The sequence below is a fragment of the Aotus nancymaae genome, unplaced genomic scaffold (genome assembly GCF_030222135.1).
Source record: "Aotus nancymaae isolate 86718 unplaced genomic scaffold, 86718_ANA_hifiasm-v0.15.2.pri h1tg000155l, whole genome shotgun sequence".
NCBI classification, from domain to species: Eukaryota; Metazoa; Chordata; class Mammalia; order Primates; family Aotidae; genus Aotus; species Aotus nancymaae.
Genome location: NW_026988570.1, coordinates 2,435,521 through 2,449,260, shown reverse-complemented (window position 1 = coordinate 2,449,260; position 13,740 = coordinate 2,435,521). Strand labels below are relative to the sequence as shown.

Sequence of the window (13,740 nt, the reverse complement as noted above, 5' to 3'; positions counted from 1 at the left end):
TTGAAAGCTTATAAAATGATTTGTTTATTATTGGTGTATAGGAATGTAAAGCATCCAACGTTTGTATTCTCTAGAATAATTCTGTAATATTGGCATTATTTCTTTCTTAAATGTTTACAAAAAATTCACCAGTAAAACCACCTGGGAGTTTAATCTGTGGAAAGGTTTTTAATTACAAATTCTATTTCTTTAGTAGATATTTTAGTAGAACTATTAAGATTGTCTATTCATTTTGTGTCCATTTCTGTACATTTTTTTTTTTTAAAGCCTACAGCACCCGGTATTACCAGGCAGTCTCCCATCCAAGTACTAACCAGGCCCAACCCTGCTTAGCTTCCGAGATCAGACGAGATCGGGCATGTTCAGGGTGGTATGGCCGTAGACCTGTACATTTTCTTTCTAAAGAAACTTATTTTATCTAAATTTCAAACTTATTCACATAAGTTTGTTCATAATATCTTCATAGTATCTTTTTAATTCTTATAGAATCTGTACTGACTTCTGTTTTTTCTCTCTTTTTCTCTTTTCTTGATCAATAATGCCAGCAGTTTATTCATTTGATTAATTTCCCCAAAACCAAGTTTTGGCTTTGTTGATTTTGCCGACTGTATGTTGGTTTATTGTTCACTATTTTCTGCTTTTATTTTTATTATTTCCTTCCTTCTGCTCTCCTTGGTATTGTTGTCCTTTTTCCGGCCTCTAAAGTTGAATACTTTACATTCCTATATACCAATAATAGACAACCAGAGAGTGGTTGTCTCTCTGACATGAGTGAACTCCCATTCATAATTGCCACAAAGAGAATAAAACCTAGGAATACAACTTACAAGGGATGTGAAGGACCTCTTCAAGGAGAACTACAAACCACTGTTCAAGGAAATAAGGGAGGACACAACAGATGGAAAAACATTCCATGCTCATGGATGGGAAGTATCAATATCGTAAAATGGCATACTGCCGAAAGTAATTTGTAGATTCAATGCTATCCCCATCAAGCTACCATTAACTTTCTTCACAGAATTAGAAAAAAACTACTTTAAATTTCATATGGAACCAAAAAAGAGCCCGCATAGCCAAGACAATCCTAAGCAAAAAGAACAAAGCTGGAGGCATCACACTACCTGACTTCAAACTATACTATGAGGGTATGGTAACCAAGACAGCACAATACTGGTACCAAAACAGATACACAGACCAATGGAACAGAACTGAAGCCTCAGAAATAATACCACACATCTATAACCATGTGATCTTTGACAAATCTGACAAAAACAAGCAATGGAAAAAGGATTCCCTATTCAATAAATGGTACTGGGAAAACTGGCCAGACATATACAGAAAACTGAAACTGGACCACTTCCTTACACCTTAAAAAAAAAACAACATTAACTCAAGATAGATTAAAGACTTAAACGTAAGACCTAAAACTAAATAAAACCTAGAAGAAAACCTAGGCAATACCATTCAGGACATAGGCATAGGCAAAGACTTCATGACTAAAACACCAAAAGCAATGGCAACAAAGGCCAAAAATGACAAATGGTATCTAATTAAATTAACGAGCTTATGCACAGCAGAAGAAACTAGCATCAGAGTGAACAGACAACCTACAGAATGGGAGATAATTTTTGCAACCTATCCATCTGACAAAGGGCTAATATCCAGAATCTACAAATAACTTAAAAAAATTTACAAGAAAAAAAAAACCAACCCCATCAAAAAATGGGCACAGGATATGAACAGACACTTCTCAAAAGAAGACATTTATGCGGACAACAAACGTATGAAAAAAAGCTCATCATCACTGATCATTAAAGAAATGCAAATAAAAACCACAATGAGATACCATCTCACGCCAGTTAGAATGGCGATCATTAAAAAATCAAGAAACAACAGATGCTGGAGAGGATGTGGAGAAATAGGAACACTTTTACACTGTTGGTGTGAGTGTAAATTAGTTCAACCATTGTGGAATACAGTGTGGCAATTCCTCAAGGATCTAGAACCAGAAACATCATTTGATCTAGCAATCCCATTACTGGAAATATACCCAAAGGATTACAAATCATTCTACTATAAAGACACATGCACATATATGTTTGCTGCAGCACTCTTCACAATAGCAAAGACTTGGAACCAACCCAAATGCCCATCAATGATAGAGTGGATTAAAAAAAGTTGCACATGTACACCATGGAATACTATGCAGCCATTAAAAAGGATGAGTTCATGTCCTTTACAGGGACAAGGATGAATCTGGAAACCATGATTCTCAGCAAACTAGCATAAGAACAGAAAACCAAACATCACATGTTTTCACTCATAAGTGGGAGGTGAACAATGCAAACACATAGACACAGAGAAGGGAACAACACACATGGGGGCCTATTGGGGGGTGGGGGGCTAGGGGAGGGATAACATTAGGAGAAATACCTAATGTAGATGACGGGTTGATGGGTGCAGCAAACCACCATGGCACATGTATACCTATGTAACAAATCTGCATGTTCTGCACATGTATCCCAGTATAATAATTTTTTAAAAAGAAGTGTATAATATGCTTTTTTTTAAAAAAAAAAAGTTGAATGCTTTAGTAATTGATTTACAACTTTTTTTTTCAAACTATGCATTTAAAAGTATAAATTTCTGGCTAGGTACAGTGGCTCACACCTGTAATCCCAGTACTTTGGGAGGCTGAGGTGGGAGGACTGCATGAACCCTTGAGTTCAACACCAGCCTGAGCAATATAGTGAGACCTTGCCTCTACAAAAATTAAAAAATTAGCCAAGCCTGGTGGCATACACTGGTAGTCTCGGCTACTCAGAGAGGTGGAGGTGGGGAAGATCACTTCAGCTCAGGAGGTGGAGGTTGCAGTGAGCCAAGATTGCACCACTGCACTCCAGCCTGAGTGACAAACAGCCTGTCTCCAAAACAAACAAAAGATAGAAATTTCCATCTAAGCACTACGTTGGTTGCAACCCACAGTCATTTTATTATCATTCCAAATAGTTTCTAATTGCCACTGTTATATTTTCTTTGACTCACAGTTTACATAGAAAGTGTGTGAAAATTTGCAAACAGTAGTGATTTCTAATTATTTTTTCTGTCATTGGGTTTTAATGTCATTCCAAGTGATCAAAGAACAGACATAATACTACATAACTTCAAACTTTAGAAATTTGATGATAATTACTTTATGGTTCAATATGGTTCATTTTCACTAATGTTACATTAATTATGTAACATTATGTTTCATTAATGCACTGAAAAGAATATTATTTACATAACACATACTTGGGTGCTATGTTCTACACATACACAGTCATGCACTGCACAACAATGTTCCAGTCAACAATGGGCCAAATATACAATGATGGTCCCATAAGATATAATACCATATTTTTACTGTACATTTTCTATTTTTGGATATGTTTAGATACACAAATATTTATACCATTGTGTTATAATTGAATTGCCTACAGTATTCAGCACAGTAATGTGGTGTACAGGTTTGTAGCTTAGGAGCAACAGACTATACTATATAACCCAAGTCTATGGTAGCCTATACCTTCTAGGTTTGTGCAAGTACACTCTATGATGTTTGTACAATGATGAAATCACTTAATGACACATTTCTCAGAACATCTCCCTGTCATTAAGAAAGGCTTGACTATGTGTAATTAGATCAAGGTGGTTAAGGATTGTGAATTATCTAGCTTTGCTTTAGTTCTGGCAACTTTTGTTTTATACATTTGAACCCATGTTATCAAATGTATACACATTTAGGAATTTTTTTTTTTCCTGTTGCATCGAACCTTTCTTTTATCATTATGAAATGTCCTTTCTTAAACAGTAAATTACTTTTAGCTTTAAGTAGCTGATATTATTGTAACCACATCACCTTTGTTTTGGTTATAGAACAAAGAATATCTTTGTTATAGAACATGGAATATCTTTTTCCAGTTCTTTGCTTTCAACTCTCTATAATTGTATACTAAAGTGTATCTCTTCTAAATAGTATATATTTGGGTTAAAAAAATTCAATCTGACAATCTTTCTTGTAATTGGAGTGTTACTCCATTTACATTTAATGTAACTATCCAAATGGCTGCTTTGAAACCATGTTACTATTTAGTTTCTATTTGTCTCATCTGTTTTTTATTTTTAATTTCTCCTTTATTGCCTTTTTTAGGTTAATAAAATTGCTTTTAATATCCCATTTATTGTGTTGTTTTACTAGCTACATTTCTTTGTATTACTTTTTTAGTGATTGTTTTAGGTATTACAATATGCATTCCTAACTTACCATAGTCTAATATCATATTTCACCAAAGATAAAATAACTTTAAGATAAAGAATTCCATTTACCTGCCAGACTTTGTGCTATGCTACGCTATTGTCACATTTTACTTCTACATATACTCAGTCCTTGTAATGTGCAGATTCTGTATTTGTGAATTCATTGGCTCACTAAAGTTTATTTGTAACTCCCTAATTAATAATTGCAGTGCTTTTGTGGTCATTTGTGGACATATACAAAGCAGCAAAAAATTTGAGTTGTCTGGCATACACATTCCCAACTGAAGTTGAACGTGGTGACACCTGCCTTTTTTTTTTCAGCTCTCATATAGGAAAGTGTCCTTTTTGCAATCTGTTTAGTACCACACTTTTTGCAATTTTTTTTTTTTTTTTTTTGGTGATTTTAGTGTTTAAAATGGCCCCCAAACATAGCGCTGAAGAGCGGTGTGCTATTCCTAAGTACAAGAAGGCTATAATCTACCTCTGGAGAAAATCGTGTGTTAGATAAGACTTGTTCATGCATGAGTGATAGTGCTGTCGGTGTAAATTCAATGTTAATGAATCAATAAAATATATGATATAAGGGGTCTTTTAACAGTAACACAAGGTTGTATGTCACTCAGTTGACAAAAACACTGTGACCAGAGGCTCACAGGAGTCTTAAGTCTATATTTCCCCAGAAGCAATGGTTTAGTATTTGCTAATCAAGTGTTCATAGCAATTTTATAGAATATAACTACTGCAAATAATGAGAATCGATTGGATATTATAAATCCCCAAATGTACATTTTGCTTTACGTAATCAAGTGTCTGTTAAAGGCATGTTGAAAAGAAAAACAGAGGCTTTTATATTTACCCACATACCCATCTTTTTCAATCCTTTTTGAAGATCCAAATTTCTCTGTGGGATCATTGCCTGCTAGCCTGAAGAACTTCTTTTAACATTTCTTATACTGCAGGTCAATTGACAAATTTCCTCAGCTTTTGTTTGCCTAAAAGTGTCTTTATTTCACTTTAATTTTTTATACTTTTGCTAGATACAGAATCCTGAGTTGATGGTTTCTTCTTTCAATGTTTTCAAGATGTTACTACATTGTGTTCTGACCTGTATTTTTTCTCACAAGATGTCAACTGTAATTTTGTCATTTGTCTCTACATGTTTCCTTTTTTCCCTTGGCAACTCTTAAGATTTCCTATTTATCTTTGGTTTTCAGTAGTTTGACTCTAATGTACCTGTGTGTGGGTTTCTTTACAATTCTGTTTGGGGTTCCCTGAGATTCTTGGATCAGTGGCTTGACATCTTTCTTAGACAGTAATTTTAAAATGTTTTTAGTCACTACCTCTTTAAATATTTCTTGTGCTTCATTCTCGCTCCTCTTCTTCCAAGACTTCAATTACAAATCTGTTATAACTTTTAACAGTGTCTCACCTCTTAAATTGTTTTGTTCCCTGCACTTTTAAATTTTTATGTATCAATTTGAACAAGTTTTAAAGCTGCCTTTGGGTTCACTGATCCCTTCTTCTGTTGTATCTAATCTTCAGTTAAGCCACCCTATAATTTTATTTCATATACTGTATTTTTTTAGTTCCAGAATTTTCATTTTGGTCTTTGTTAGTTTCTATTTCTCTGCTTAAGATTCCTCTCTATTCATCTTATCTATCTTTTCCTATAACTTATTTATCTATCTTTTCCTATAAGTTGTTTTATGGTTCTTATTTGCTAATTTTCACATCTCTGAGCTACTGGTTATTGAATCTCTTGATTTTATGACATTTCCCAGATTTTTGAGTCTATACAGTGAGTCAGATTTTGGAAGTTCTCAGCCATTAGTTTATCAAATATTATATTTTTTAGTTATAGAATGTTTATTTGATTTTTCTATATTTGAATTCTCTTAAAATACACTCTTTTCCCCATTTCATTCACCTTTTCTTCTATTTTCTTTAACATATTTATCATATTATTTAGAAGTCCTTGTCTGCTAACTCTGTATCTGGATCATGTCTGGGTCTGTTTTTACTGACCATCTTGTCACTTATTGATCATGTATTTTTCCCTGCTTTTTTGCATTTCTAATTTTTTTAAATTACTGGTTGCTGTGATGGACACATTAGAAGACACACTTACGGACTTTGGATTATGTTATATTCCTCTAAGAAGTGTTAAATTCCTTTAATGTTACACAGTTAAAATATCTTGTTCCTGATTAGGTCTGCTTTTAGGCTCTGATAGAGAAGACCTACTTCAGCTTTGTCTTTATTCTTAGATCATGGTTGTTACTCTCAGGATGTTTTCTTTACTCATGGGGCCTGGGCCTTCTGTGATCTCTACTAAATGCCTGAAGCATTTCCCAAGTCTCTTCACTATAGCTAGGTACAAACTCCAATGTTTTTCCAGGACTATATGATTTCCAGAATCTACTAAGCTCTGAGTCTCCCAGCAGGCACTTTCTGCCAGGCCTTGCAGGAATTTTGCCCTACACAACCCAGGAGACCTTACAGATTGCTGGAGTTGTTTCTCTGCAGCTCCCTTCTCTCTGTAGCACTTTGCTCCACAACTCCCAGTGAACTGGGCAGCTCCAAAGTGTGACCTGTCTCTTCAGTCCAGTAAGACTGCTACTCCCTGCTTGGAATCTACCTTCCTCCACCACAGCCCATAAATTATTCCCAGGGAAAAAGTTTAGGTGAATGTAAGATTCACTTCATGCATCTCCCTATATCAAGAATATCAACCCTGCTTGGTGGATGCTCAATGACTTCAAACAGATGCTTTGTATATTTTTCCAGACTTTACAGTCATTTATGGTGGGAAGGCAAGTCCAATACCAACTACTCTGCCATTCTCAGTACTAAGAATTGGTGGAAATTCTAGATCCTTGCATCTACCACCTTCAGCACTTTTTCCCAGGGTACAGAATAAAGATTGGGGAACAACATTGAAAGAGTCTGAATAATTGATTTTTTATTTTGCTTCCCACAAATTAGGTTTGTTCATACAGGTTGGGTATCTCTAATTTAAAAATCCAAAATCCAAAATACTCCCAAATCTGAAACTTTTGGAGCATCAAAATAACATCAAAAGGAAATGCTCATTGGAGTCTTTCAAAATGTAGGTTTTCAGATTAGGGATGCTCAACCAGTAAGTATAATGCAAGTATTCCAAAATCCAGAACAATCCAAAATTAAAAAATACTTCTGATCCCAAGCAATTCAGATAAGGAATACTCAACTTGTATACGTAAGTCTTCTTTACAACTTTCAAAAGCTATTATTAACATTCACTCTGGCAGAAAAGTCCCTGCTTTTTTTTTTTTTTTTTTTTGATACAGAGTCTCACTCTGCCCAGGCTGGAGTACAGTGGAAAAGTCTCAGCTCATTGCAGCCTCAGCCTCCAGGCTCAAGCGATTCTCCTGCCTCAGCCTCCCAAGTAGGTGGAATTATAGCCACCCACCACCATGCCCAGCTAATTTTTGTATTTTTGGTTTCTTTTAAATAGAGACAGTGTCTCATTCTGTTGCACAGGCTGGAGTGTACTGAGGTGATCATAGCTCACTGCAGCCTGGAACTTCTGGGCTCAAGCAATCCTCCTTGCCTCAGCCTTCCAAGTAGCTGGGACTATAAGACTATAGCCACCAAGCCTGACTAATTTGGTTTTTTTTGTAGAGACAGGGTCTACTATATTGCCTAGGCTGGTCTTGAACTCCTGGCCTCAAGTGATCCTTGTGCCTCAGCCTTCCGAAGTGTTGGGATTACAGGTATGAGCCACCACACTCAGTCTTTGCTTCAAATTTTTAAAGAATGTTTATGAAAGGGGAAACAATGCAAGTAGACATTCCAAATCACTTTCCTTTTACACATCAACATTGACATTAAAGATATCATCTTTATTTTCTAACATTTGTTCATTTAGGTTTTCAGATCTTTGTTTCCTCAACTAAATTATAAATTGCCTGAGGGCAGAGACTATGACTTACACTTCTTTACATCTCTCATGGGATCTAATGACTTCTATTATACACAATAAATAAATGTTGACAGATTCTATCGTTAGTGTCATTTGTTTATATCTATACCGTTATATGTCTTTGAGTCAAACATGAAAGCTATTGGTTACATATCTTAAAAAAAGAAAAAAGAAAGTAGAAAGGAAGCATACTCAGTTATATTTCCTCTACTTATTGTCACAGCAAGGCCCTGCAGTTGGTGGGTAAGCTTGTCCAAAAGATTATGCTCCTCTTCTTTTCTCTGATTATAGTTTGCAACAGGTGCAGGTTCATCAGCCTAGGAGAGAACGTAGGTCCATTTTACTAAAAAATTAATTTCAGTTTCCTATTAATTTCAAAAGAACAACAAAAAACTCCAATAAGTGCTATAAAACAAAGTAATTATCAGTGTGACATTACACCTATCTTAGGGAAATAAATTAGATTTAAAAGAAACATAGATGATTGTGTTGGAATGCAAACCAAATGAAAAAAACAAAATTATAACACTTGTTTTGGGTTTTTATTTCCTTGCTAAGTATTATAAACCTTCCATAGTCAGCCAGAGATAGGTTCTGACAGAAGATTGGCTTTATGGTCAATAAGACAGGCACCAAACCCAAATTCTGCCACTTATTGACAGAAGAGGCATGGCTGCTTCACCACTGAGAGCTTCCACTTCCTCACCTAATTATTCCTATAATTAGATTTTCAAACTTTTCAACAGTCTAAGTTGAAAAGTTCTTTGTCACTGGAGAAATCTGGATGAGATCTTCAGTGACCACATATCTCAGATGCAGTAAAGGGGAGTAATATACAGCTGGAGAGCTGACTTTCAGGTGCCTTCCACTTTAAAGGCTCCATGGGTCTCTGGACCTGGATATCTAGCTGTAGCCAAGGCTCGTGAGAAAAAAAAAAAAAATCCTGAAGGGATTGCCAAAGTTAAATTCCTGTTACTCCTATTTCTGCAGAGTCATTGATATCAGAGCTGCCATTTGATACAAGATGCTTCTTTGCCACTTATGAGGCCTCAGGGCCAGATTATGCATTCTTTCCCCACAAGGAAATTAAAATAAAAATAATTCTAAACTGTAAAACAAAGAACTCACAAAATGCAAAAATAAAAATAGCTCCTTCCAGGATTGTCTGAATCCTTAATAGCAGATGAGTTCATCAAAGTTGAACTTTTTTCGGTAGTTGGAGACCCAGATTTTTTGCTCTGACGCACAGACTCAGCAAGCCTGTTGGGCAAGCCAGCACTGGCTGCAGTTAGACTATATCGCTAATGCAAAACTAGGAACTTATCAACTTGAATTAATTCCCACTTAATAAAAATACTTGTATAAGAAGAGATGTTTTAATAATGTGATTAACCACAATACTTACTTTGCTTAATTTTTGAAGAGTATTTTTATTTTCATTTATTGCCTGCTTTAACTGGATACATCTAAATTAAAAAAAAAAAAAAGAAAGAAAATATATGACTTTTTCTATTGTCAGAACCAGAAAGCTATTTTATAAAATCATTCAGTCCTTGAGCAGGCAAGGCAATTAGTCACTGTATGAACAATGCTAAAAAACACTATTAGCTGTTAGCTCAGATGATCTTCATAGCATTTCCACCTATTAGCTCAGATGATCCTCAAAGCATAGCCAAGCTGTAAAGCACCTAGACGTGAAAACCAAGCCTCAGAAACCTTCAGTGACTCTGGGCATCAATTTTGTCTCTCTAAAATAAGGAAGAATGCTGGACTTTAAAATGCTTCTCCAGATCTATAACTCCATAAATCTAGGAACTAGCCTCAGAGACAAAACTGGTAATAGCAACTAAACTTTATTGTGTACCAACCATAATGTTAAGCAATTTACAAGCACTACCTCATTTAAGCCTCATAACAACCCTCACTCCACTTAAAGAAAGTGAAATTCTAAAAAGTGTCCAAGTTCATATAGCTACTCAATGGTATAGTAACCACATGAAGGCAATTTAAGATTTCACAGTTGGCCTACTCCCACCACAGCACACTCCTGCTTTGAGCTTGGCTTTTCCAGACAGGTCCGGCATTTTATTTATTCTATAAATGCCTCAATTCAGTATTAAGTCTTAGATACCCAAATGAGAAGTACAGAAAATGGTCAAATATGAGCTATAGCTCATGATGAGAGATTTTTTAAATCAAAGGCTTTATCAAACAATAACCTACAAAAGTCACTTTTTTATGGTGTTTAAGTCTCTCTCTCTCTTTTTTGGTTTTTTTTTTTTTGCTTATAGATGTGAGTGAAATGAAACAAGCAGTGAAAAAGGGAGTAACAAGGTTGATCCAAGATGGCTGATTAGTAGCCGCTGTGGTCCATGGCACTCACAGAGAGGAATGAAGAGGGGCAAGTTAATTCAGGACCTTCAACTGAAACACCCAGGTTCTCACATTGGGACTGACAGGGCAAACAACTTGACCCATGATAATGTAGAAAAGCCAGAAAAGGTGGGGGAACAACAGCCAACCTGGGAGTGGCATGAAGCCAAAGGAACCTTCATCCCCAGCCAAGAAAAGTGGTGAGTGATTGTGCAACCCTGCCCAGAAAACCATGCTTCTCCCATGGTTCTTTGCAACCCACAGATCAGGAGAGCTCCTATTGAGTTCACACCACCAGGGCCTTGGGTCCAAAATACAGAAATGTGTGGTTTCTGAGCAAAGCAGCTGCTCAGGCACACACACAGACCCAGGAGTTTTACATACTCTGGCCCCAGGATCCCCAGCAAGGGGGGATATCTAGCTGTATATATCCCTAGAAAGGGAGCTGAATCCAGGGAGCCAAGCAGCATTGTTCTGTGGGTCCCACTTCCACGGCAACTCACAAGTTAAGACCCACTGGCTTGGAATTCCAGCCAGCCAACCAAAGCAGTCTGGAATTGGTCTGAGGCAGTTCCAAGTTACCAGGGACTGGGGTGGCTGTCATCTCTGTGGTTCAGTAGACTTAGCTATTCTAGCCTGCTGTCTTTGGAGAATACAAATGGTCCAGACAAGAAAGAGTCCCCACTAACGCAGCACATGTGCTCTACCAAAAAGCAGCAGACTGCTTCTTTGAGTGGGTCTGTAATCCCATTCCACCTGACTGGGTGAGATCTCCCAAAAGGGTTTCCAGGCATGTCCTACAAATGCGTGTGGGCTGGCAACAGGTCAGTACTCTCCTGGGACTAAGCTTCCAGAGGAAGGAGTTGGCTGCCATATTTGCTGTTTCATAGCCTTCACAGGTGATACTTCCAGGTATGGGAAAAACTGAGACAATTAGGGTCTGGAGTACAGCAAACCACAGCAGCACTACAGTAGAGTGGCCTGACTGTTAAAAGAAAAACAAACAAACAGAAAACAACAACAACACCATCAATAATAAAAACCCAACAAAAATCCTATTTAAAGGTCAGCAAGCTCAAAGATGGAAGGGAAATAAGACCACAAAGATGAGAAAGAATCAACACAAAAACTCTGAAAACTCAAAAAGCTAGAGTGCCTCTGCTGCTCCAAAGGATCACAACACCACTCCAGCAAGAGCACAGAAGTGGGCTGATGTTGAGATAGCTGAACTGACAGAAGAAGGCTTCAGAAAGTAGGTAATAAAAAACTTCACTGAGCTAAAGAAGCATGTTGTAACCCAATGCAAACAAGCTAAGAATCATGATAAAACAATACAGGTGCTGACAGCCAGAATAGGCAATTAAGAAAAAAACAACTGACCTGATGAAGCTGAAAAACACAAGAACTTTATAATGTAATCACAAATATCAATAGCAGAACAGACTAAGCAGAGGAAAGAATCTCAGAGCTTGAAGACTATCTTTCTGAATTAAGACAGGCAGACAAGAACAGAGAAAAAAAGAATGAAAAGGAATGAACAAAACCTCAGAGAAATATGAGATTATGTATAGAGACTGAACTATGACTGATTGGGGTACCTGCAAAAGGCAGGGAGAATAGAACTAAGTTGAAAAACATTACTTCAGAATATCATACAGAAGAACCTCCCCAACCTGGCAAGAGAAGCCAACATTCAAATTCAGGAAATCAGAGAACCCCAGTAAGGTACTCCATGAGATCAACCCCAAGACACATAATCATCAGATTCTCCAAGGCCAGAATGAAAAAAAAAAGTTAAAGGCAGCCAGAGAGAAAGGCCAGGTCACCTATAAAGGGAAGCCCGTCAAACTAACAGCACACCTCTCAGACCCAAGCCCTATAAGCCAGCAGAGATTGGGGACCAATATTCATCATTCTTAAAGATATTTCCAACCCAGAATTTTAAATCCAGCCAAGCTAAGCTTCATACATGAAGGAGAAACAGATCCTTTTCAGACAAGCAAATGCTTAGGAAATTTGTCACCACCAGGCCTGCCTTGCAAGAGCTCCTGAAAAAAGGACTAAATATGGAAAGGAGAAACCGATACCAGCCACTACAAAAACATACTGAAGTACACAGACTAGTGACACTATGAAGTAACCACATAAACAAATCTGCAAAATAACCAGTTAGCATAATGATGACAGGATCAAATTAACACATAATAATAGTAACCTTAAATGTAAATGGGTCAAATGCCCCAATTAAAAAGACACAGAATGGCAAGTTGGATACAGAGCCAAGATCCATCAGTATGCTGTCTTCAAGAGACTCATCTCATATGCAAAGACACACATAGGTTCAAAATAAAGGGATGGAGGAAAATTTACCAAGCAAATAGAAAACACAAAAAAACAAAACAGGGGTTGCAATTCTAGTTTCTGACAAAACAGACTTTAAACCAACAAAGATAAAAAAGACAAAGAAGGGCATTACATAATGGCAAAGAGTTCAATTCAACAAGAAGAGCTAACTATCCTAAATATATATGCACCCAATAAAAGAGCATCCAGATTTATACAGCAAGTTCTTAAGATTTTCAAAGTAACTTGGACCCCCACACAATAATACTGAGAGACTTTAACACCCCACTGACAATATTAGGCAGATCAACAACACAGAAAATTGACAAAGATATTCAGGACCTGAACTCAGCTCTGGATCAAGAGAAACTGATATATATCTACAGAACTCTCCACCCTAAAACAACAAAATATGCATTCTACTCATCACCACATGGCATTTACTCTAAAATTAATCACAAAATCAGAAGTAAAATACTCTTCAGCAAATGAAAAAGAATTAAAATTATAACAGTCTCTCAGACCACAGTGCAATCAAAGTAGAACTCAAGATTAAGAAATTCACTCAAAATCACATAACTACATGGAAAGTAAACAACTTGCCCCTGAATGACTTGGGTAAATAATGAAATTAAGGCAGAAATCAAGATGTTCTTTGAAACTAATGAGAACAAAGAGACAATGTATCAGAATCTCTGAAATGCAGCTAAAGCAGTGTTAAGAGGAAAATTTATACCATTAAATGCCCACATCAAAAAGCC

The 13,740-nt window shown here is 36.6% G+C and overlaps 1 protein-coding gene, 1 long non-coding RNA gene and 1 other non-coding gene across 8 annotated transcripts in view; all 3 read right to left on the bottom strand.

Moving 5' to 3' along the window:
- The window catches only part of LOC135272940 (uncharacterized), a 151,564-nt gene that overhangs the window by 119,850 nt on the left and 17,974 nt on the right, over positions 1 to 13,740 (bottom strand). The window lies entirely within an intron of this gene.
- Positions 1 to 13,740, bottom strand: part of LOC135272935 (nephrocystin-1-like) — a 76,710-nt gene that overhangs the window by 50,270 nt on the left and 12,700 nt on the right. For all 6 annotated transcript variants that reach the window (XM_064371672.1, XM_064371674.1, XM_064371673.1 and 3 more), the window contains exons 3-4: positions 9,669 to 9,729; positions 8,456 to 8,580 (exon numbers count right to left, since the gene is read on the bottom strand). In XM_064371672.1, the coding sequence (XP_064227742.1) occupies positions 8,456 to 8,580; positions 9,669 to 9,729 (186 nt within the window). The remainder of the gene's footprint in view (positions 1 to 8,455; positions 8,581 to 9,668; positions 9,730 to 13,740) is intronic.
- On the bottom strand, positions 266 to 384 carry LOC135272951 (5S ribosomal RNA). Its single transcript, XR_010340855.1, has one exon. It is a non-coding gene; the product is annotated as a 5S ribosomal RNA (ribosomal RNA).